Raw genomic sequence first — 26,721 nt, 5'->3', positions numbered from 1 at the left:
TTCTTAGTGTATTTAAGTGCCTGGTTATTTATTGCTAGTGGTATATGTGTGGAAGGGGATGGAAAGGGTGAGGGCTAAAAGTTGAGGTAAAAAAGGCCTAAAAGGGATATACTTGTTATAGAAATGTCATGGTTTAGGAGTAGTTAAGGAGCAATAAAAATATTAATTGTCCCTGTGAGTGAGTTGATTTTTAAAATTTGGTTTACACACAACTTTTAGAGCATCTTTTGTAGTAAGATTGGATGCACATGGATATTTAATAACCCAAACATTTGATCTAAACCAGAATTACTCTTTTAAGAATGGATGGTGATCTGAGGTACTCTAAGACAATTGGAGCCTTCAGGAAATATTCTTTTCTGAGAAATGACCACCATTTATTGAAATAAATTAATAATAGTTGATAAAGTCCCTGGCCTTACTTGTGTTTTTTGACTTGTGGAAAAGTTCACATTCAATGTGTGCTGCCTAAGTGAGTTTTAATTGATAGAGTAGCAGAGAATAATTTTTTTCTAAAATTGCACAAATAATCATGTAGTCAATATGTACGGCCTTTGGAAAGAGACTGGATTGAATGTTACTCATTTTTCTTTAAAACCAAATGAAGACATTTTCAAATGAAGAAGTTAAGATGAATAAGTTCATGTTTTCCAAATGTCTCTTTGGAAGCACAGCATTGTGAATGCAGGCAATAAAAGCCCTATTGTCTGTATTGTCTGTCTTATTGCTTCACGATATCAAAAGAAGGATATACCGCTTATTTTTAGAGTGTTCTGGTCCTATGCAGCAGCCTGCACAGTGAAGAGACCTACATACTCTGTTGCTGGAGTTGCTTGTTTTCCAGGGAAAGAAAAAAGGGTTGGGAAATGCAGAACTCCTCTCCTTCTTACCCAGTAGTAACATTGAGAAGATACCTTGTCCCCATTTTTATTACTTCTGAGATTTTATTGCTGGCAGCCAGATGTGCTGAAACTCCTGACGACAGCATCTATTCATTGCGTGTTTTTAATAGGCTTAGAGAAATATAAGTAGAGTACATGAGAGCAGCTCAGCTTCACACTTCAGCTGGGAATGCCCAAAAAGCTTACTGCTGTTTAGAATTCTTGCTACAGTCAGGAGAAAGCCGAAAGCTGTACGGGCACTGAATCTTCTACGACTGAATTAGAAGAATAATGACTGTACAATTAACTATCAACCTCTGCTCATTTAAGCACAGTTTCTACAGAGCTCAGGAGAAATATGGAACTTGATTGGCATGTTTTTATTTGATGGTGTCTGCAAATAGATGACTTTAAAGACAGGTGGTAAGGAAAAATAAGAGAAGGGGGGGGGAAAAGAAAGAAAATGCAATTTGAGACATTGCGCCAGGTCTGCAATTCTGTCTTATCTCATTTTCATGGGGTTTTCTCATCCCCACCAAATATTTTACAAAATGAGCTTTTTGGACAAACGCTGAACAATGCAAGGTGAGTAAAGCTAAACTCTATTTCCTTCAGCATTGATGTTTTCTGAATAATAATCTGATATGCCTGTAAAAATTGTTCTGTACTGAAATGTTGGTATGATAAGGGTGTTGTCTTCTTATCACAAATATAAAATTTTATGTGGCATTTTTCTTAATTGAATTTTGAGAAGGAAAATAAGCTTACTTCAAAGCCCCCCAAAGCATCTTAAATTTAACTAGTTTGACCTCTGAAACATAATACAGGCTGTTTCATGATTTCATTTTCTAATAACTAAAATGATCAATTTAAAATGCCTGATAGGTTTTTTTTCTTTGTGATCATGGCAGTGATTACAATGCATTTATAGGGATGGGGATATATAATCCTATGTGATTTGTTGGAAAATATGAATTAGCAGTCATGCATGCTCTTTGTAAAACATGCGGAAGATGTTTCCTGGGTCTGAGACATTTCTCTATGCAGAGTAGATCAATAATCACTTTTAAACAAGCTGTATTATCAAACTGCTAGTATTGCTTTGTATTTGGTCAGCTAGTTTGAAAGGATGCTTTGTTATGAATTCCTATTGCTTTTTCAACCTCATCATTTTATGTGTGTGGAGAAGATTGTGAAATTATGAACATATGTTTTAGACGGTTTCTCTGGCTTACACGAAAAGAGACAGCCTATTAAAGAACGCTTTTAAAATGCAGTTTTATCACCCAGCTGTTTACGTTGTGAGAATGTCTAATGTTATATACCTACTGTAGAAAAGACCCCATTTTAACTAAATATACGTGGAGAAGGACTGAGGAAGAAATTTTTGAACATGATAATAATGCACTAAAGCCTTCTGGAAATTGAGGGAGAAGTAATAGTGCACAGAATATTGAATGGTTCTTCTGGTCTCTTCTGAACAATGTGAGGCAGCCTATTTAGAGATTAAAAAAAAACTATTACACAGTATGTGTCTTAATTTAGCAAAGGAAAAGGAGGCTTTTAAAATTTGTGGGCATTTAAAATGCTTACCGAGGATAAATATATTGATGACCTTTTCATTGAATGTGAAGTAACATATCTGTTTTTTATAAAATTTCACTTCTTTCCTCAGGACAGTTTTATTCAGTTGACAAATTCTATTTTTTTATGTTTAGTTTTTGGATAATTTAAAATATATAACAGTATGTGAAGTGCTGTGATATTCTGTAACAGGCTATCTATATTTTAAGATACCGGGCTTTTTAATTTAGTAATACATCACTTGAGTGTCTGTCATTTATGGTAAAAATAATCTGTCTTGCATGTTATATTTAAATAAAAGAGGCAGTATGGCTTTCTTAAAATTTCCATGACCTGAAGCTACCAGAGTTTCAGGATTTGTACTCATCTTTTATAAATCTTTTCTTTGCTTGATTTCTATCTTTTTTTTTTTTTAATGCCAAGAACTTATGTGTTTAAAAATATTAATGTTAGGTCTGGATGTATATTCATGTTAGGAATTGTGCTGTTAACAGTATGGCAAGGAATTAGTTTTAAAGGAAACATTAGTGTTAAAATATGGGAATATCTATATCTTGACGGAACTGTGGATCCCTATCACTCTGCTTTTGCTTTAGCTTCAAGTTTCTTTTATTGTTGGCATGTATTTATGATTGCATTGCTCTCATTATTAAAAATCCAGAATTTTATGCTGTTGCAATCAAGCATTAAAATGTGAAGTTTCTGATGCTTCTGTAAGACCAGTCTTACTTAACCTTATTTTGGTTTTTTTAAACCTAAGATTATCTGAAACTACCAACTAATCAATAAAAACGTATTCTGCTTCAGGGGAAAAAAATCCCTGCTTTATATGTTCTTTAACTTCTTAGTCTTCAAGAAACATATGACATTTTTTCACATGTAGATGTACTGATTTTCATAAATGATCAACTACTTGATTTACTTTCAAAATCAGTCAAAACCAGTTGTGCCAATAGTTATTATTTTAGAAGTATGAAGAGTGAAAGTAAGTTTATATAACTCACAATTAATGCCTCCACATATTTTAGTGTTTTGGTTACTTGTGTTCAGATCAGATATAATGGTCTTTTAGAACTCTTTTTCTGCTGAGGTTCTTTAAAAATATACAAATGCCTAGACATCAACCTTTCAGTTAGCATTGAATCAGAAAGTAAGATGTAGACTAATAAATCATTCTTGAAGGAAAAGTCATGGAAAAAGGACGCTGGTATGTCATTAGGTGTGATCTTACAACAACTTTAAAAATGTTTCTAAATAACGAGCCTTTTGACCTTGTGGACTGGACATTAATGGTTTTGGGATTTGAAGCATCAATTATGTAACACTGTCTCTGGAAAGAGCAGTCTTGGTTGTTACAATATGTAGAGTAATCACTTGATTGTTTGGACTAGTTCGAATGGAATATTCAGTAGTTGTATTGTGACATGATCTATGATCTTTAAGCTGATGGAAAAATAACATCAGAGATATAGACAATTGGAATATATTTTATTCTAAATTGCTTTCTAGGAGAAATTACTAAAATAGTACTATGCATTGATTATACATGATATGTTGTTGAGGGGACCTTTCAAGTAGTAGTAATCTTGAGACTTTTCCCAGGTAACTAATCTGGTAAGTAATCCCTAAATCTGCAACTCAATTTGCATCAGGTTTCAGATGGTAGGGCAGTTTACTTCTATGACATGGAAGATAAAGTGTTCAAAGACAAAAATCTCCCATAATAGTTACTCCAAAGACATTTACAGGTTCAACTTGTCAAAAGAGCCAAGATTTTAAATACACCAGTAATATATTCTGGATACTAAATTACTAAATTGTTGATGAATATAGATTGTTAAAGTATTTTATTATCAAGTGCATAATTGAAATTTATTTATGAGTGAAAATCATTAGAATATTTTAGACTTGTTGGAAGCCATAGGGACCAACCCTTATGTTTCAAACTGAAACTTCTTAGCTTTTTCTCTCATCATTGTGGTTGTTGAGTACCATTTTAAAATGTGCATAAAGGCAGTGGTAGGATATCCTCTGTTCTTTTACAGCTAATATGAAACAACTGAAGGTAAAGCAAGAAAAAAAATCAGGATCTGCATCCTGCATAAATCCACTTTGACAGGTTTTGATGAAATGCCACTTTAATTTAAATTCTTGTTATCAAGTTTCCTTACTATCAACTCATTTTTCCAAATTAAATATTTAATCAGATACAAAGATAATTGCTTTTGTTGCCAATAAAAAAATCCTCAAGTGCTAAAATCATTATGAAGCTTAAATCATTTTGTGAGCTTGTCTTTGGAAGCAAACGTAAGTAATATCAGGATGCCAGAAGATATATTTTTAACAGAGTTCACTGCATTGAGTACTCAATTGCTTTGAGCAGTATTCAAATGGACAAGATATGATATCTATCTTTTGTGATAAAATGTGCAGGAAAATGTGCTTGATTCGTATCCTTCAAATTTTTCCATTTACCGATTTTGAGTAACCTCTCTTGTACGGAGAAGAAATCTGTATTTTTTCCAGATGTGATTATTTCTTTGTAACTAAATGTGTGGCAGTGAATTTCCTGTGCCGTCCGGCCACACAGGGGCATAATAGGACTGGAATTTATTCAGAAGAGGTGTTAGAGACAGTCTTTCTCTCCCTTCCATATACATATAATGAGAAGAGGCAGACTTCCATGTTTTAAACTAAGATTACAAAACCCTTAATAGACTACAGGATATTTGGATTTGTTGGTGTTTTCAATTACTGGTAAGATAACCATATGATCTGCTTTGCCTGGACTAGCGTCAGTTTGTGCCTGCCATCCTCCACTAATTATTATTAGTACTTCTGAAAAGTGTTGCTTTTTGACAATAAATTACAGGGCTGGTCTATAAAAAATGAAATGTAAAGCTTGAAATTACCTAGTGCAAATGCACTCCTTTCCACTGACAGATTTCCACAGTTCTAAAACATTAATATTATTGAAATAAAATTTGATTTTGCAAAATAAATGTTTAATTATTTAATCTGGTAGTGGTTTTGGTGAGAAGTATTTAGCCCTTTACATAGCATTTACTACTGCTTTGGTTTATAATGAAGCCATCAATTTGTGTTCAGGATTTTTGGCATAAACTCCTGTTATTCATCATGGCACATTAATGACTACTTTGACATTAAAAGAACAGCATGCTCACTTTTTATAGCTTTGAGAATGCAGTCTGCACAGTGTGCATCATTTGGAGTTGGTATGATTGTAGCACAACTGATTTTCATTATAGGAACATTTTTTTATGGACAGTCTTTATTCTGAAGTCTAAGGCACTCGGTAGTCTGATACACACATGCTCACATGTACACAAACACACACACATATTTATTTAACCTTGTTGGATATATATATATGTGTATATGTATATACATATATACATATGTATATACATATACACATATATATGTGTATATATGTATACACATATATGTATACATATGTATATATGTATATGTATACACATATATGTATACATATGTATATATGTATATGATTAGTATTTCAGTAATCATTAGGATATATATATATACCCTAATGATTACTGAAATACTAATTACTGAAATATATACCTATTAGTATATATATATATCCTAATGATTACTGAAATACTAATCATATACCTATTAGTATATATATATATATATATATATATATATATATATATATATATCCTAATGATTACTGAAATACTAATCATATACCACAGACATAAAACCAAATCTTAACAATTATCTCTTTATTTCTAATCAAAGTGACTTTTGATTCATGAATGTGTATCACACATATTTTTACTGGAATATTTACTGTGGACCTTAGCTATATACCACAATTTTTAGTACAGATACTTACTCTGATACTGATGTAGTTTTAAAATATTTTCTTTATTGGAAAATTTTTATAAAGCTACTGTTTTTGTTGATGACTGACAGGTAAATGTTACCTGTACTTTTTTTGTTACCAACTTTTATATGATTATGAAGGATCTTAGAGAAGTCAAAGAAGATCATTACTGGTAAGCTTTCTGTTTAATGCTGGCACTATTCACCAATTACTGAAGTGAATTCGTTTCATATGTGCTATGAGCTCTCATATTCATACTCACTCATCAGTCACAAAGATTCATGTGTATAACAAACGAATTCCTAGGACTGATCTACAATTTGAGTTTAGCTTCTCAATCTGAGAAGTTTTAAATATCTCACAAAGGTGTGTGAACACTTCGTTTTGGGCAAAATGAGAGAAGCCATTGCTCATGGCTTTATTTTGCCTAATGGTTTTCAAACTCCGCTTTTTGTTCATTTGTTTTTTGTTTTCACCAGAGAATACCTCCTTCAGAATGTAACGCAGTATGTAAAGCAGGCAAAAGTGGAGCAGCTCTGATTTAGAAAGTGGGACATGGGATCCACATTAGGCTCTAGAAACACAGTTTTCAACTGCTTACTTAAAATCCAACTCTGGACTTCTCATTTTAAACCTTGTTAAACTTTCCATCTCACTGAGTGACCTTTGAAATGTCAGAGGTAGAGGAAATGGAAAATGGCAAGGAGAGCTGCCATGTTTAGTCAAGAATTGATCTGTGCTTGACTTTCCTATACGTACTGTGTTAGCCGTATGCTCTGTAGTGTTGACCATGGCACTGGTGTTTGTATCTTAGGTCTGCCGCTTCCTGGCTCTGTGATATTGTTAAAATCACTATTCTGTGAGCTTCTTGAGTTAAGGGCTATATATTGTTAACCTCTGAATTCCAACACTTATCGGATCCTTCATGCTTCTTTCCAGTCAACACTGTCTTCCCCCAGCCTCTGGAACCAAATATCGTTCTGCTTTTTTCTCGCCTGGTATAGATTACCTATGTCTGTTCTAGAACTTCATATAATTGAAATCATATAGAATATAATCTTTTATAAAAGGCTTTTAATCAGCATAATTTAAAAATATTTATCCATGTTGTTGCATGTATGTGTAGTTTTTTTTCCTTTTTATTGCTGAATAATATTCCATTTTATGAATATACCCTTCTCTCTCTTAAGTCTTATTTGTGGACAATCATTTTTATACTCTTGCATGAATACTTAGAAGAGGAATTCTTGGGTCACAGGGTAGATGTATGTTTAGTTTTATAATGCAGACCATTTTAAAAAGTGGTTGTGCATTTTAAACTCCCACCAAATATGTTTGAGCATTTTGGGGTTTCCACACACTTTCCAACATTTGAGGATGTGTCTTTTTAATTTTTGTCATTTTGTGGTGAGCTTATAATAGCATCTCCTTATGATATTTTGTATTTGCCTGATTAACAATGTCAAACAGTTCTTCATATTCTCATTGGCCAACTGTACATCCTACTTTTTTTAAAATTAGGCTTTGTTTTTCTTAATGAGTTGTAGAATTTTTTGTTTGTTTGTTTTTTACCTACCTGGATATCCATCATTTGACAGATATACGCTCTGTGAATATTTTCTCCCAGTCTGTGGTTTGCCTGTTCATTTTCTTAATAATGCCTTTAGATGAGTGGAAGTTTTAATTTTGATGAAATCTAATTTATCAATTTTTTTCTCTTAGGGTTTTTGTTTTCTGTGTGCTGTCTAAAAATCCTTTGCCAATCCCTAATGTTTATTTAATTTAATGTTTATTTATTTTTGAGAGAGACAGAAGGAGACAGAGTGCAAGCAGGGGAGGGACAGAGAGAGGGAGACACAGAGTCTGAATCAGGCTCCAGGCTCCGAGCTGTCAGCACAGAGCCCCATGTGGGTCTCCAAACTCATAAACCGTGAGATCATGACCTGAGCCGAAGTTGGACGCTTAACCGACTGAGCCACCCAGGTGCCCCAAAACTATCTTCTTATGTATTTCCCAGAAGTTTTAGAGTGTTAGCTTTGCAGTTTAGGTATATGTTCCATCACATGTTAATTTTTGTGTATATGATGTGAGGTAGAGGTCAAGATTCATATTTTTTTCCGGGTGGATATCCAGTGTTCCATCATCATTTTCAGAAAAGACTTAAAAGAATTTCTACTCACTATCGGTTTGCTTTGTCACGTTTGTAGGGAATTAAATAATTGTATACGTGTGCTTACATTTCTGGGCTGTCTATTCCATTCCATTGATCCATGTTTTTTGTCTGTCTTTGTGCAATACCACAGTGTCTTACCTTTATAGTAATCTTGAGGTCAGGTGGTATAAGTTCTCCACCCCTATTATTTTTCAAAATAGGCTGAATATTTTAGATCCTTTGCGTTTTCATACATATTTTATAAATCAATTTGTTAATCTTGATTTACAAGTTTACTTAGGATTAAGGCTGCGATTGTGTTGTATTTCTGTAGATTGATTTGGGGAGAGTTATCATCTTAACAACTTTGGAATCTTCTGCTGGTATATCTCTTCATTTATTTAGGTCCTCTTTAATTTAACTAACAGTGTTTTGTAGGTTAAAGGGAAGAGGTCTTGAATGACTTTTGTTAATTTTTTTCATAAGAATTTTAAGTTTATGGTATTACTATAAACAGAATTATTTTTAAATATCAGCTTCTAGTTGTTTTCTGCTACTTTGTAAATATCTAATTTATTTTTAATATTAACTTTGTATCTTTTGACCTTGCTAAACTTACTTATTAGTTCTTATAGTTGTCTTGTAGATTTGCCACACTACCCTATGTAAACAATCGTGTCATCTGCAAATAGAGATAGTTTCATTGCATTTCCAGTATTTATGCTTCTTACTTCTTTTTCTTTTCTTATTATAATGCTTAGGACTAATAGTGCAATGTTAAAAAGAAGTTATGGGAGTCCATTAGTTTTTGACAGTTTTTTTTTAAACCTTGAATGGGTTTGCATTTGTGAAATGCTTTTTCTGCAGTTATTGAAATGACCATGATTCTACTTCCTTGTTCTGTTAAACTGCTAATTATATTAGTTGAGTTTTGAATATGAAACCAACTTTGCATTCTTGGACTAAATGTCACTTGGTCATAGGATATTATCCATTTTGTATGTTGCTGGTTTATATTTTTTACTATTTAAATTTTTTTTAAGTTTATTTATTTATTTATTTATTTATTTTTATTTTTTTTTTTTCAACGTTTATTTATTTTTGAGACAGAGAGAGACAGAGCATGAACAGGGGAGGGGCAGAGAGAGAGGGAGACACAGAATTGGAAACAGGCTCCAGGCTCTGAGCCATCAGCCCAGAGCCTGACGCGGGGCTCGAACTCACAGACCGTGAGATCGTGACCTGGCTGAAGTCGGACGCTAAACCGACTGCGCCACCCAGGCGCCCCTAAGTTTATTTTTTTTTTGAGAGAGAGAGAGAGAGAGAGAGAGAGAGAGAGAGAGAGAGAGTGGAGGAGGGGCAGAGAGAGAGGGAGAGAGAGAAGATCTCAAGCAGGATCTGCACTGTCAGCATGGAGGCCAGTGTGGGGCTTGAACCCATGAACTGAGCGACCTGAGCTGAAATCAAGAGTCAGATGCTTAATCGACTGAGCCACCCAGGTGCCCCAATATTTTCTGCTGTTTATAAAGAGTTTTTCATCTGTATTCATAAAACCTATTGTATTTTGTCTTTTACTGACATGTCAGTGGCAGGTTTTGGCATTAAGATTTTTGTGAGCTCTAAAATGAGTTGGGGATTTTTAACTTATCCTCTATTTTGTCAACACTTGGTGTAAGATTGGTGTTACTTTTCCTTACATATTTGATAGAATTTACCCATGAAACCATTTGGACAGGAAGTTTTCTTTTTGTGAAAGTTTCTTTAAGATAAATAGGACTATTTAGATTTTGTTTAATCTTTACTAGTTGTGGTAAGCGGTGTTTTTCAAGAAATTGGCCATTTTTATTTAAGTTGATAAATTTGCTGTTATAAATTTCATAATTTTCCTATATTATCCTTTAATGTCCACTTTAATATCCACTTTATAATGATAATCCTTTTATTTCTGATACTGGTATTTAGCAATTAATGGTCTTTCATTTGCTTGATCAGTTTACCTAAGAGTTTATTATATTTTCTCTTTTAGCTTTGTAGATTTTTCTGTAATGTTTGTCTACTATTGCACTGATTACTGTTCTTTTCCTAATTATTCTCTTTCTTATCATTTTAATCATTTTTCTTCCTGAAGATCCAAATTTCTAGTGATATACTGTTCTTTAGCCTGGTGAACTTCCTTTAGCATGTCTTGAAGTGCAGATAGTCACTTCTCCATTTACTCTTATCTGAAAGACAATTTTATTTAGTTTTCATTTTTTTGTGAATATTTTTGTTGGATATAGAATTCTCTGTTGTCAGTCCTTTCCTTTCTAACCTCCCCTCCCCTCCCCTCCCCTCCTCTCCCCACCCCTCCCCTCCCCTTCCTTAAAAAAGATTTTATTTTTAAGTAATCTCTATACCCAAAGTGGGGCTTGAACTCAAACCCAAGGTCAAGAGTTGCTTGCTCTACGAACTGAGCCAGCCAGGTGCCCCATCTTTTCTTTTAATAGTTTAGAGTCCTCTAGTTTTTTTTTTTTTTTTTAAGGTTTCTTTATTTATTTTGAGAGAGAGAGAGAGAGAGAGACAGACAGACAGACAGACAGAGAGAGAGAGAGAAAGAGAGAAAGAGAGATGAGGGTAAGGGAGGTGCAGAGAGGGAGGGAATGAGAGAATCCCAAGCAGGCTCCGCGCTGTCAGCACAGAACCTGATGTGGGGCTCCATCTCACTAACCATGAGATCATGACCTGGGCTGAAATCAAGAGTTGGACACTTAACTGACTGAGCCAGCCAGGCACCCCAAGAGTCATCTAGTTTTCGATGAGAAGTTTATCATGACAAGTCAGTAGCACTTTAAATCATTGTTCTTTTGTATTTTAATGTATTTTGTATTTTATTGCATTGCTTTTCTCAATTTGCTTTCAAAATTTTCTTTCTCTTTTGTTTGTAGTAGTTTTATTGAGATGTGCCCATGTGTGTCTTTAATTGTTATTTATCTTCTTCGGATTTGATGTGTTTCTTAAGTCTGTAAATTTGTATTTTTTACCTAATTTGATAATTGTTTTGTCTATTGTTCTAATATTTTTTTCTGCCTCCATCTCTCTTTTCCTTCTGATTGCTCAATTATTTGTATTTTAGGCTTTTCATAAATTATACTAGAAATTCTTGTAACTTTTTCAGTGTTTCTCTGTTCTTCAGATTAATTTTCAAGTTCATTGATTCTTTCATAATCTGCTCTCAGGTGAAAAGCGCATCATTTTTTATTTCAGATATTTTACTTTTTGTGCTAAAATTTCTATTTGGTTATTTTTTATATTCTACATGGTTATTTCTCTTTTGAGATTTCCTATCTTTTCAGTCATTATGAGCATATTACTTCACTTCCTTTAACAGTTATCATACTAGCTTTGAAATCCTTTTCTGCAATTCTAACATCCAACTTATCTCTTAATCAGTCTCCATTAATCCTTTTTCCTCTTGAGTAGGGGTCATGTTTTCCCATTTCTTAACATTTTGAGTAATCTTAAATTTTGTGTTGGACATGTTTAACAATACTATATAGAGACTTTGAAATCTGTTCTGAAGAGTGCTGATTATTTTTAAAGCAGGAATTTAACTTGGCTGAACTTGAGCTACAGACTTTGTTTCCCGTGAGGTGGAACAGCTGAAATTTTAGTTTAAATATTGTAATTTTAGCTGAGCTGCTTGAAGACTTTCTGTGCATGCATGAGATTTGGCAGTATTTATTATCCACAGACATTTATTTTTCCTTCCTGTAGCTTTCTTTTTGTCATTTCCCCCTCACTTTCCACCTTCTGTATTTGCTCAAACTCTGTCCTCCGGTTTTTCAAGTTGGTAAAATTCTGAATTTTCTGATATAGATTTAGCCTCCAGGCATTGAATAGATTTGGCTTGAAGTCACAAAAATGGCAAACACACCTAGTGTCATTCCCTTCCTCAGAATGTCAATTGCACCCCAGTGTCTGTCTGCTTTTTGTTACTTTCTAGGGACTTCAAGTAGTTATTTGTTCACATTTTGTCCAGGATGTATTATCTTTGGAAGGATTAGTTTGATAGGAGTTCCTTGGCCATTATCCAAAGAAGAATCAATTCTTTAACATTTTAAATTGTATTTATTAAACACTATGTTGTCAGAAATTATATTTGTAGTTTCTTTCATAGTCCCAAGCTCATTGTTTGTAATTCCCCCCCTCGCCACCCCCCGCAAATATCATTGAATAGCCAGTTGTCCAGTGGTTAATTTGGGAAACTCATGTCCTGATTAAATTATTGTATCATCAGATTATACAGAGAATACATAACTTTTAGTTATTCTTTCTTTGCTGCTCCATCCATATTTTAATGACTGTTGCTAATGGTAAAATGTGAGCAACATGTACACAGGCTTTCTTCACAGAAAATACAAGTTTGATATTTCTGATCTATCAGTAAATGTCTGATCAGATACAATGAAAAGACAAATGCCATAATATTCATTCTTCATCTCATGTTTAATGAGCATCCATTTCACAGATAATTTCCATGTGGAATTTTTAAAGGAAATTTGATGATGTTTGTGATGGGGATGAGTAGACTGAAGGTGAAATTTCACTTTCTGAGAGTAATCACCAATTCTTCAACTGGCTGTCAATCATAGGATAAGAAATAAAAAGTGTGTGCTCAAAGTTTGATGGTAATTACTTGTCATAAAGGCCCATCTTTTAAATTAATAAAATTTTCCAAGGCCACATGTATTTTTTGCAATGAGTTTTTAAACATTGCTGCTTTGGGACCTGTGGAGTTATATTTTAATTTTGAAACAAAACTTGGTGTACGTAAAATAGGATACACTATTTTTCCTTAGAAACTGAACAGCTTGTTATAAAACCATATGCACAAAATATAAATCTGGTGATGAAAATATACGTAGAGCAATATGTGCTTGAAAGAATATTACCATGTTTCCCATGAAGCCCACAGAAATAAAGAAGTGTTCATTATAGCCTTTATCATTGGTGTTGCAACAAATTATAGATGAGTGGTTTCAGTCAAAAGTGGTACCACAGTTAGATAATACAGTCCAAAGATTATATGGAATTCTTCCCCTGCATAAGGATTAATCTTTTTTAATTTAATTTACTTTTTTTTTTAATGTAGTCTCTGGACCCATGGGTCCAGTGAGTTCAAACATGGGGTTTGAACTCATTACCGCAAGATCAAGTTGTATGCTCTACTGACTAGGCCAGCCAGGTGCCCCATGCATGAGGACTAATCTTTGAATTGTCTTTTAAAGTTACTTTTGTTTATTGTGACTTATGTAAAAAAGATTTATTACGGGGTGCCTGGGTGGCTCAGTCAGTACAGTGTCCGACTTCAGCTCAGGTCATGATCTCCCGGTCCGTGAGTTCGAGCCCCGCATCGGGCTCTGTGCAGACAGCTCAGAGCCTGGAGCCTGCTTCGGATTCTGTGTCTCCCTCTCTCTCTGCCCCTCCCCTGCTCACGCTTTGTCTCTCTCTCTCTCAAAAATAAATAAACATTTTTTTGGACATTGAGTTGTGACTTCCATATATAATTTATATTTATATGTAATTGTTAATATTTAATTTTAATTTTTAATGTTTAATTTTGAGAGAGAGAGAGAGAGAGCGAGCACGAGGGGAGGTGTGGAAAGAGATGGGGACAGAGGACCCAAAGCAGGCTCTGCACTGACAGCAGAGAGCCTGATGTGGGGCTCAAATTCACAAACCGTGAGATCGTGACATGAAGTTGGACACTCAACCAACTGAGCCACCAAGGTGCCCCATGTTCTTATTATTTTGAATGTTAACCTTTTATCAGATATATGGTTAACATTTCTTGTATGGCAGGTCTGGTGGTAATGAACTCTCCCAACTGTTATTTGTTTAGGAAAGTTTTTGTCCTCTCATTTTTGAAGGACAGTTTCCCTGAGTAAAGAATTCTTGGTTGACAATTATTTTCTTTTAACACTTTGAATATATCATCCCATTCTTTTCGGACCTGAAAAGTTTCTGTTGAGAAATCCATTGATAGTCTTACGGGAGTTCCCTTACATGTATCTTCTCTCTTTTTTTTCTTGCTGCTCTTAAAGTTTTTTGTCTTTGAGTTTTGACAATCTAATTATAATGTGTCTTGGTGTTGTCCTATTCAGGTTAAACTTACTTGGTGTCTTTTGGCTTCATTGCTGTAAATACATTTTCTGTCCCTTTCCATTTCTATTCTCCTTGTAGAATTCCCATAATGCAATATTGTTTCTCTTCATTGTGTCTTAAGATTCATGTAGGTTTTCTTCACTCTTTTTCATTCTTTTTTTCCTTTTGTGCCTCTGACTGGGTAATTGCCAATGTCCTATCCTCTTGGTCACTGATTCTTTTGATGATTGAGTATACTTTTTAAACTCTCTATTGAATTCTTCAGTTCAGTTATTGACTTTTTCAACTCGTATTTCTCTTTGGTTTTCCTTTTTTTTTTTTATGGTTGCTATTTAAACTTCTCCTTTTGTTCATGCATTGTTTTCCTAATTTTGTCTAGCAGTCTGTTTTCTTGTAGTTCATTTAACTTCTTTAAGAGGATTTTTCAGAATTCTTTGATAGTTTATAGAATTTTATTCTTTTAGGGTTTGTTACTGGAACTTGTTACTTTCCTTTTAGTGCTGTCATATTTACCTTTTGTGTGTGTGTGTGTGTGATCCTTGATTGCTTATGTTGGTGTCTGCACATTTGAGTAGTCGGGCTCCTTTTTTAAAGTTTACAGGGTTGCTTTGGCAGAGACAGATCTTCACCAGTCAACTGAGTTTCGGTTTCTGGGTCTGTCTGCAGGTATGGTCCTTGGGCAGGTGGTGCAGGTTGAGGTGCAGGTGGAGGCAGCTGTTTGAATTCTGAGGCCTGGGATGGGGCATGTGTGCTACTGGCTAGGAACAATTGAATAGGACTGCAGGCTTTGTTCCCCACCAAAGTGAGACTGTAGGACAGGCTCCATGATTGCCTGAGTTCTCTGGTCAGGTTTACTAAATGTTTAGGAGTGGGTGTCTTATTCAGTACTGGATGGAGCTAATTGACATTTAAAAACAAAATAATCTCTGCACCCAATATGGGGCTTGAACTCATGACCCCGAGATCAAGAGTCCCATGCTCTACTAACTGAGCCAGCCAGGCACCCCAAGATGGTGCTATTAATTAGCTTCCTTGCTCTGGCAGGGCAGCAGGACAGGACCCAGGACTTGTACAGCTTGTTGTTTGGGACCCAAATCAGCCCAGACTGTGCACTGAATTCCGTGGTCAGGTGAGGCCACTGGTTTTGCTCTGCAGATAGGGGAAGCCCCAGGCTCTGCCATCTTTTCTAGTGCCACTCTAGATAGGGCTGTTGAATGAGCTACATAGCTTCCCGTGTGCTCTCCTTAGGTTTCCTGTTTGGGTAGGCTGAAAGCTGTACTCAGTGATGAGCGGGACTACAAATGAGAGGCCCTGCCTGGGCACAGTGGGAGAAGCATCTCTAAAGCCGCTCGGTAAAGCTCTTAGTAGGCAAAGCTCTTAGTTTATTGTCTTAACTCAAGCCGACCTGCACCCCTCCTTCCCTGACCAAATAGGGCTACTGGCTTTGCTCTGCAAACTGTTGGCTCTGCCTGCCGGCCTCTTGGCCTGAGTGCTGCCGGATGCCTCATCAGCCCTTCTGGTCAGATGGGGCTGAAAAATACTTACTATAGCAGGTGGGGTTATGTTGCAGCTCCCTTGCCTGTGTGTGGGGGTGGGGCTGCTCCAGGCCACTCTCCGTTTCCCAAATAGGCTCTCAGTTGGGAGGGGCCAGGAGCTACCATCAGCTGTGGCTATGAATTAATCGCCCTGCCTGTGCATAGGATGGAAACACTACACACCTGGTACTGGCTTTGCTCTGAGGGTGATCAGCTCCTCTGCCTGCCTCTTGGCTCAAGTGCAGCTGGGCTGCACAAGCTTCCAGGAGTTGTCGCCAGCCCTTCTGGTCAGATGGGGCCAGAAGACACTCCACAGTGGGTGGGGCTGTGATTCAGCTCCTTGCCTGGGCATGGGCAACCAGGCTCTAGGGCTGCAAAACTCTTCATTTGAACATCTGAATCTGGCAGATTTGCACCCCGGCAAGTTCCCTGGGCAGAGTGGCCCCCTGACTTGGTTCTGCAGATGAGCAAAGCTGCTGGTTGGGATTACTACTTGGGCACCGCAGGTATGATGTCTCAGCCAAGATCTGTGTGCTGATTGTTTCAAGACCCTCCCTGCAGGGAAGGGAAGTAGACACAGTCTGGTTCTGTGGTTGCATCTTGACATTCCCCAGTAACCCTCTTGGCGATCAGAGCAGGGGCTTTTGGAAAGCGACCCACAATGCTGGGGGTGCTGGTTGTACCCCATGGGCTCTCTTTTCCCACTGGAGAAACCAGCGGTCCAGGGGACACCTCTCTGCATGATGCTGCACTGGGCTGGAGGAGGGGCAATGCAGTCAACTTTAGCCACTTCTCTTCCTCTTGTAATGCAGTCTGTCTTGGTCTCTTAGGTGCAGGGGGTGCTTCAGCCTCAGCCCTGTGTTCTGGGATTCTCTTGACGGTGTCTTATTCTTGAATAGTTCTAGTTGTTCTTACGGTGAGAGGGAGTGAAGCAGGGAACAACTGGTGTCGCCATCTTGGTGTTATCACTCTAGCCAGTATAATTTAATTTTTTACCTCAGTTGCCCTTTGTGCTATTGCTATATATTTTATTGTATGCAAACATTATAAACTTAACCATGCATTATTATTTTGCATTAAACTAATTGACTTTTTTTTTAAGAAAAGCCTTTCACGATTACCTACACATTTACTGTCTTTGATTATCTCCATTCCTCTCTCCAGATATAGACCTCTTCTTGGCATCATATCTCTTGTATCTGAAGAAATTCTATTAGTATTTCATCTACTGGTGATGGATTCTTTCAGTCTTTGTAGGTTATAAAAAATCTGTATTTTTCCTTCATTTTTGGAAGCGTACTTAATTACAGATTAGATATAGATTTAGGTGAACCTTTTGTTTTCTCTAGCACTTAAATCATTCAGTTATCATTTGGCCTCCATTGTTTATGGAGAGAAGTCAGCTCTAATTTTTATTATTTTTATCCTCTAGGTAGTGTCTTTTTTCTATGGCTGCTTTTAATATATCTCTTTGTCTTTTGTTTTCAGCAGTTTGAAGTATTTTTCTTTGTATTTGTTCTCATTGTGGGTCACTGAGGCTGCTTGGATATATGGGTTGATATCAGTCATCAATTTTAAAATATGTTGGTTATTATTTCTTTAAATCTTTTTCTCTGTCCTATTCATTTCCCCTTTCCTTCTATAACTCTAATTACATATATATTTCTTTATGTTTTTACTGAAAGAGTTCTGTTTTGTTTTTTTTTTTTAATTTGGGGGGGGCAGCGGGGAAAGGGACAAAGGGAAAGAGAGAAAGAATCTCAAGTAGGCCCCACGCTCAGTGTCAGACCTGATGTGGGGCTTGACTCAGGTGCCCCATAAATAATGCTTTTGAATGCTTAAAAAAAACCAAAACAGTAACAGGCAGTTAAATTAAGGAGGATTACCTTGATTTTATCAAAGCTGCCTTTAGGCTTTCTTTGGGTAGTATTCTAGTCTTTTCCTTTGTCATAGAGCATAGCCTTTATTCCTAGGATGTGGTTTCTTACTCTTAATGCATCACCTTTCTAAGGTCTCAACTGAATGCCTTGAGATTTTCACAAATGTCTTTCCAAGCCTGCTTTATCAGAGAGTTCCATCCTATTGTGTGACTTCTGAAATTTCTCTTCATCTCTCAGCCGTCAGTCAGCGCAGTCTACCAGGTTCCAGAAAGCCCGCATATGTACAGCTGAGGATTTAGGCAGAAACCTGAGTAAAAACTCTATGCCTATTTCTGAGGTTATTACTTAGCTCCCTTCTCTCTTGTAATATGCATCACAAATTCCCACTGCATTAGCAAGCTTGATTCTAATCTCTGTTTTTAACACCCGCCTGTTTCTTATGCTCAGTAAGCCCTATGCTCTCTGCCTGGGCTCCAATTCCTTATTGTGAAATTGAAGTGAAATTGTTTCCAGGCAGAAAGCTAGTATGGAGTGTATCTTATATGCCTTTCCTTTCTTAAGAATTTCAACCTTGTCCTATCCAATGCCTTAAAGTGATTGTTTCATCTATTCTTCCCAGTTGTATAATTTTTTATGGGAAGAAGGAAAACCATATACTAACCCCATATACTCAGGAGCCTCTTAATTATTTTATAATAATTTAATAAGCACTCATGAACCCACCATCCCAAAATGGAGCTGGTACCGTGACAATAATTTATACCTCACCATTTTTTTAACCTCATCTCATTCACTGACTCCTCTAGTTTGTGGCAATTATTATATTGAACCCCCGGTTCATCATTCCTTCGCTTTCCTTTTTGACATGGGTTTCTTAATATGTATGTATTCTCAACAAGTATTAGTTGTTTTACCTTTTTCAAAAGGTGTTGTTTTTTACACTTAATTCTACATTGCATCATATTGTTATGGGTTGTGGTAGTTCATTTATTTTGGTGGCCATATGATAATCAGTAGTGTGACGATATCACAGCTTTTAATACACTCTCCCACTGATGGGCATTTGGACTGTTTCTAAATTTTCTCTATTGTGAAAATGCTTCTGTGAACATTCTCAGATATATCTCTTGTTGTACATATGTAGGAGTTTCTCTTGGATATATTTCATTCATATGTTCAACTTTAAAAGATAATGCCAAAATGTTTTCCAGCTAGTTTTTTAGGCAGTGACAGTTCAATGCATTCATGAGTGGGAATGAAATGACTCAAGAGCAAACCTTAAAAAAAAAGTTGGACAGTTTTCACCAGAGTTGTCACTGGAAGGTACACTTGTTAATTTCACAAAAATAATCATAGAATAAATGTGTTTGAAATGAGTCTGCCCATACCAGAAGTTTGTTTTCTTCCTTCCGTCTTTCCCTCCCACTCTCCTTCCATCCCTGTCTTCCTCCCTTCCTCTTTCCTGCCTTCCTCCTTCCCTCTCTTTTTTCCTTCTCTACCTTTCTCCCTCCCTCCTTCTCTCTCTCTCTCTCTCTCTCTCTCTCTCTTGCTACCAAAGCAAGGAATAAAACCTCTACATCAGTAAAGGAAGCTCTTTGAAATAGGCAGGAGTAGCAGGTGTTTAGCAGGCCTTAGAGAACACAGAGTCTGGGATTTTCATGGATAAGGTCTCCAGATTGCTAAGAAAAATTGCATTGTCTGTAGTGGTACCAAATTAGGTTATTTGGGTTCAGTTAGGTCCTTCATGCTGTTGCTTGAGAATTATTTATTTATTCTCAATTAGTTACCACATTTTCCCCTTATCTACAGACAACTCCATCAGGAAAGAATTTCTTTTTGATTTTTATCTCCAGAAACAATAAATTCATAGCCTCTAAAATTTGTTTCCACATCTGAAGTTGTCGCCTTCTTTTTTAATTAGCCTCTCTGTCTCATTGCCGCTAGCTGCAGAAATGCAGGTGAGCCTTGTTAACCCAATCAGCTAGACATCTTCCTCCATCACATCTTACAGATGGTTTGGATGTTTCAGAAGTCTCTTAGCATCTGTTTAAAATCTTCAAACTGCTTTTTACCAAATTTGCTTAAATCCTATTTGTGGTTACATTTGATTATACATCTGTAGACATTTGAGGATTGGCATTAAGAAACGACTTTAAGTCTTATACTAACATCACTTCTAGTGTAGCTATAAATGAAGTGAAAAATAAACAAAAACAAAGCCAAAAAATGTATTAGATTAGTGTATTCAAAGAAATAGAGATTGATCTCATTGTATTTGGGCTCATAAAATCTTGTACACAAAGCAAGATCCTAGTTTTCTGTTGACTTCCATTATGTTTACAGTGATTTGATAGTAGACTAATGCCTTTTGACTTCCTTCACCCATGTCAAGTAAAAAAAGAACATAGATGTTGTTTTTGTTTTATTTTACAAATAACAACAAAAAACACACACGCCAAGAAAAAAGAATTGAAGAAAATATACCAAAATATTAATTTTTTTTTGTTTTTATTTGTTTTTGAGAGAGACAGAGAGAGAGTGCAGGGGAGGGGCAGAGAGAGAGGGAGACACAGAATCTGAAGCAGGCTCCAGGCTCTGAGCTGTCAGCACAGAGCCTGATGTGGGGCTAGAACCTATGAACGAGATCATGACCTGAGCCAAAGTCAGATGCTCAACTGACTGAGCCACTCAGGCACCCTGAAAATATACCAAAATATTAACAGTTAATGGTTTGGGTTTCATAGTTAAATATAACTAAATAACCCTGTGACAATGAAGTTTATGTAAATCCAATGAGCTAAAATATATAAAGCATTTAGAACACGGCCTGACAAATAAGGCACACTAAGTAAATGATAAGAATTATTTTTATAAATTAGATCTTTTCTTCTGTTCAGGATTTCACTCTGAAAGATTCTTTGAAGTCCAATTACCAGGTCACAAGTTATCAACTTCTCTAAGACTCCCATCCTTACCCAAATTGCTTTCCTAAAAGGTTAACTAGTTACATTTTCACAATGAACATATGGAATTGCTCTTCAGAGATGGCATTGGTTGCTTTCATATTGTCCTATTTTTAATTTCATTGGTGCTTGTATAAGTTTTAAAAATATGTATGAGAGGGGCGCCTGGGTGGCGCAGTCGGTTAAGCGTCCGACTTCAGCCAGGTCACGATCTCGCGCTCCGTGAGTTCGAGCCCCGCGTCGGGCTCTGGGCTGATGGCTCAGAGCCTGGAGCCTGTTTCCGATTCTGTGTCTCCCTCTCTCTTTGCCCCTCCCCCGTTCATGCTCTGTCTCTCTCTGTCCCAAAAATAAATAAAAAAACGTTGAAAAAAAAAATTTAAAAATTCACTTTAAAAAAAAAAAATATGTATGAGAACATTTACTCCTCTGTATTAATCTGCTAGGGCTGCCATAACCAAGTACCACAGACTGGCTTAAAGAGCGGCCATTTTTCTCTCACACTGCTGGAGACTAGATGTTCGAAATCAAGGTATCGCCGGTTTGGTTTCTTCTGAAGCCTCTTTCCTTGGGTTGTAGGTTGACTGCTTTCTTGGCGTAAGCTGATGGTCTTTCTTGTGAACGTGTGCATCCCTGGTATCCGTGTGTCCAGGTTTCCTTTTATAAGGACAGCAGTCTGATTGGATTAGGGCTCTCTTCCTAATTTCAGACATTTCCACTCTGGCACTCTTAGGCCAGCATGTCGATATTAGAGGCACAAGGCCGGTCAGAAGGAAACATGGTGGTTAATTAAGTGAAAGAGGAGTAAGTATGTGGATCCAAATATGGAGACGACAGAATAAAACAAAAATGCAGAAAAGAACAAGCAGAGTCATAGAAAGAAATTCAGAGCCTCTGCAAGGACGTTTGATAATTGTTTTCCTGCCTTTAACTGGTGTGAGACCACCGTGGGTCCCAAATATGGTTCCATTAGAGCAGGAGTAACAGAGAGGGATTTGATCAAGTGGCACAAATGTTACTTCACTTCAGAGCTTGTGTGTTTTTGATGCTTTTTCTCAATTTATCATTTACTGCTTTGCTCCCCTTCCTCTTTTTCCTAATTTGTTGTCACATACACGGTTTGAAATGTTACTGGTGTTTTCTTCCACAATCTCTTTTGTGCAGATTCTTTTTCTCTGTTTTTTACCCCCCCCCCCCCATCTTCATTGAGAATTGTACAGCCTCAGACAAAACCCAGCTATATCCTCTGATTTTAATCTGGAACTAATTTAAATCTGGAACTTTAGTGTATGTATTAAATTTTGCTGAGTCCTTTTCTAGGACACTGAGTATACATAATTTTCTTCCCGTGACAAGTTAAAAAGCATCTATTTTAAACAAAGGCAGCTATCAAGTAATTTTTATCTATTTGGTCAACTAATAGTTGTTAAGTGTGTACAATTTGCCAAGTGCTTTGTAGACACTAGAGGGGAAGGTGGTGAAAAAGACAGTCAGTCTTCAAGGTCTCTATCCTTGGAGAACTTGCACTGTGATGTGTCAGCTCGCCATAGGAAAACTTGTGTTCAAAAGAACCATTCTTAAAGTAGCACTTTGGTCTCACCTTGATTCTGCCCTAATTGAAAAGTCACTTGCAGATGACTGGCTCTCATTTCCTTTTTAATTTTTTTAAGTTTATTTATTTATTTTGAGAGAGAGAGAGAGAGTGCACATGCATGTGAGATGGGTAGGGACAGAGAGAGAGAGACAGAGAGAATCCCAATGCTTACGGCACAGAGCCTGACATGGGGCTCCATCCCATGAACTGTGAGATCATGACCTGAGCTGGAATCGAAAAGAGTTGGGCACTTAACCAACTGAGCCACCCAGGCGCCCCTCCTTTTTCAGTTTCTGTGGAACCTCAGGCCTGAGGACTAGAAGTCAGAATCTTGACATTTAATTAAAATTCATCTTGAAGTCTACTTTCTTCTTTCTGCCTTGCACTTGAAAAGTCCAGTTCATTAGAATTTATGATAAGAGTTAGAAAAAGGGGAATATCTTAGCGCAAGTTGCCTAGAAACAGAACCTGACAAGAATTCAGGTGTGTATGCTTTGTTGAATCAGTGCTCTTCGGGGGTTTGTGTGTGGGGGGGTTGGGAATCAGGGAATGAGTGAAGCAGGATATGGAAGAGCTTGTCAAGGATGTGGTCTCAGGTGACGTCTAGCCACGGGGGTGGCGACTCTTGAGCATGAATCATTCCTCAGAGTTGTTTCTTCTATCTGTACACCTCTATCTCAGTCACTCATTTGTTAAAAGCTACCCCTGGGATGGGGGTAACCTCCAGGGTGAGATGGGTATCATCATTTGAGAGCATTTCTTTGGCGATTGGGGTACCTATGAGCAACTAGCAGCCCACACTTACAGCAGCTGGAAGGTGGGTGTACTGGCCTGAGAAAGGGGATGTGGGAGGTAACCAATAATGTGTACTTTATTTATTTGTTTATTTATTTATTTACTTACTTATAGAGAGCACGAGCTGGGGATAGGGGGTGAGAGAGAGAGAGAGAGAGAGAGAGAGAGAGAGAGAGAGAGAGAATGAGAATCTTAAGCAGGTTCCACTCTCAGGGCGGAGCCTGACACCAGGCTCATGATCCCACGACTCTGGGATCATGACCTGAGCTGAAATCAAGAGTCGGATGCTGAACTGAGCCTCCCAGGTGCCCCATTAGTGTGCCCTTTAGTCTGTTCCTTGCATCATTTGGAGCTAGTTGCCTCTGACAGTGAAGTATCCTCTATTCAGGCAAAGGTCCTTTGGAATTCTGTGTTCACAATTTCTATAAAACTTACATGAGGTTTGCTAGCTCCACTATTACTGCGGTCAACCCTGTGGCCATAATTGATACTTGTCAACTCCTTTTCTCCCACCTCCCACCACTCTTTTATTGGTCTAAGTGACTTATCTGGTGGCTAGACCCTGACCTCAGCACTGCAGAGTCTAAGGACCTTAGCATGTTCTTATGATGGTTTCCCCTTGATAGTGGTGACATGACTTCCAAATAACAAGAGACACTCCGGTGGATAACCTGAATGTCAAACATACGTAGCAACCATCTTACCTCCTCGCAATGATCAGGGGAAACTACTTCTGCTGATATGATTATCCTTTTCTGGCACAAGGAACACAATGTGACCAGGCAGTAGCCATTTCTTTAGTTACATGTTCCTGATGAAGCATTCCTTGCTTTGGGAATCAGGATCTCTAGACCATAGAGCCTGAAGCAGGAGTATGGTGCAAATTTCCCAAGTTGGTAACTGCTAATAATGGTTAGTGGTCCACTCTTATTTCACCCCTTGGTTCCTGGTCTGTGTATTCCACCTGTCGGGGGCACAGCAACATATGATAGCCAGGTGACTTAAGGAGTATACCATATCCTAAAAGGTGGTGGCCTTTCCTTGCAGAATGTCCACCTAAGCTGGAGTCTCAGGTGCATGTTTAACAGAATTTGCTACTGCGCCATCAGGTTAAAAGATTCTGGATGCCACAATATGTGCTAGGATCAGTGAATCACATGATTGATTGGCATTCTCACTGCATTACCACTACAAAGGAGATATACTTCCTTTGTTTGGTCAGAAGCATGTTATATGGTATCCCATGTAGGTAAAGTAGTTACTCTGAGTGCCTGTACAGCGATACTTGCTGAGGCACTTTGGACAGGAAAGGCAAACCCATACCTGAACATGGATCTATGCCCGTTGAATGAATTACTGACCCTTGCAGGGTAGAAGGTAGCCAGGGTAACCACCTTATTACTAAATGTTTAGTGGTCTCTTTGAAAGATGGAATTATATTGGGTTGACAGGTCAGACACTCAGCAGGAGCAGTAGCTTTATTAACCATGGTGAGAGTTGGACACATGAATAGCTTCTGTTTCTGCCACCATGGCTTTATTTCACTTATGCGGTTGGGTGGGGTTGGTGAGGACAGAGACCAGCTGACATCTCATGACCAATTCATTGGTCCACTTGGTTATTTAACACCTCTTTTGCAGCAGATGTTCTCTGGTACACATAATGTGCAATACTAAGGTCTACACACCTTCAGCCCACTCCTATAGGTACACCCACTTGTGTCTTTATTGGAACTCCTTGTCCCAAATCTTCCAGTCTTGCTTTTTTTTCCCTAGCCCTTGATTAGTCATCTAAGCTTTTCATCATTATCCATGAACCCATAGTTTTTTTTTCTCTGCACACAAAATGGATAACCAGGTGTACTCGCTGAACCTCTGAAACTCTTCCTATTGAGAGGATTTCTCCTCATCACTGCTTTTCAGGGCTAACCTTGAATAGGGCTGAGGTCTAGCAGCACTCCGTTTTTAGCTTATACGAACATACTGAGCTGGCCCATTCATGATCTAAGCTCAACCGTTTTCTTTCTTGGATATGAACTTTAGAGGAAGCATTGACACAATAGTGTTAAGTGACTTGATAGTCTGGGGCATCTGTCTGGACAATTTACTTGTTTCTTCTGGACCTGCTCAACCGAATCCCAAATGAACTGCTTTTATTTTATTATGGAATGCTGCTGAATGTATCTGACCTGATGATTCGGTGGTCTCATGATGGGCTCTTCTGGATGCATGGTTACATGATGTCCCAAGGTCAGATGCTCCATCTCAAGCATGACAGAAGCAGATTTTTTAAATGGTTCTCTGCTGTGTTGGCTTGGACGTGTTTCAGAATACTATGGGTTTGTCTTGCATTTCTCCTGTTGGAGCTTTCCAGAGACTCCACATGGCTTCTTTGTCTACTGTAGTTATCTCTAGTACCATGGGTTATGTGGTGCTATAAAGCAGCCAGGATCCATTGCAGATTTCTTTTCTTTTTTTTTTTTTTTTTTTTTTTTTTGTTCTAGGCCCTACTCAAAATAAGTGTGGCCTTTTTCTTCTCCACTAACGTGGATCAGAGAAGTATTTTCAAGTACAGAATATATTACCTTCAAAATCCAAAGGATCCTAACAAATTTCGGACTTTTTTCTTAGTGTTCGGAGGTACAAGATACAAGCAACATTCTTTAGGTTGCAGATGTTCTGGCATGTTCTATACTGCTGAAATTCTAAAAATGTAAGCTTTTTGAGATTTATTTCTCACTTCATCTTCTAGAGTGCCTTACTTTCAGGTGGCTCTTCTGGGCCTGTTAACATGCTATTATCAAATAGTGGACCAAAGTGATATTCTTTGGAACATTTAGATAGCAGGGTTCCTTCTGACTGTATTATGTCAAGAGAGGAGGCGAATATCCTTGGGGCAAGTCTGTGAATATATACAGCTGTTTGGCCCATGTGAATGTGAATTGCTGCTAATCCTCCTTTCTGATGGTGAAAGAATACTTTTCATTAAATGAATAACAACACATCGCATATTCAAGAGTGTGTTTATCAATTCTAGCAAAGATACTGTGTTTGGTTCAGTAGTTGCAGCTGCGGCTGCTACTTGGTTAGACTTACAGGAGTGTGTCGTCATCATCCGTGGTCCATTTGGGTTTGAGAAGACCAGACTAGTAAATTAAGTGGGGATATTATAGGGATCACTTACATCTCTGAGGGTGGCACTAATCATGTCCCTCAGAATGCCAGTTGTTTTCAATTTACTATCTGGGTGGTGGGGTGGGGTGACAGGTACTCTCCAAGTTAAAAAAAATGTTACTGTTCAGCCAATTGCTAAGTAT

General features: G+C 37.4%; 1 protein-coding gene across 48 annotated transcripts in view; it reads left to right on the top strand.

Annotated features, from left to right (window-relative positions):
* RIMS2 (regulating synaptic membrane exocytosis 2) overlaps positions 1–26,721 on the top strand; it is a 614,335-nt gene that overhangs the window by 222,582 nt on the left and 365,032 nt on the right. For 7 of the 48 annotated variants that reach the window (XM_025922772.2, XM_025922771.2, XM_025922770.2 and 4 more), the window contains exon 1: positions 783–1,466. The exons of 34 other annotated variants lie outside the window; for them this stretch is intronic. In XM_025922772.2, coding sequence (XP_025778557.1) covers positions 1,345–1,466 — 122 coding nt within the window. In that variant the 5' untranslated portion in view covers positions 783–1,344. Of the gene's footprint in view, positions 1–781; positions 1,467–26,721 lie in introns of those variants that run through there. 7 more of the 48 variants (XM_025922773.2, XM_025922781.2, XM_025922778.2 and 4 more) reach the window with 2 other exon arrangements.

Source organism: Puma concolor, chromosome F2 (genome assembly GCF_028749965.1).
Source record: "Puma concolor isolate L17-30 chromosome F2, mPumCon1.1.hap2, whole genome shotgun sequence".
NCBI lineage: Eukaryota > Metazoa > Chordata > Mammalia > Carnivora > Felidae > Puma > Puma concolor.
Note: the sequence above shows the minus strand (reverse complement) of the source record. Positions and strands in the feature narration are given on the sequence as shown.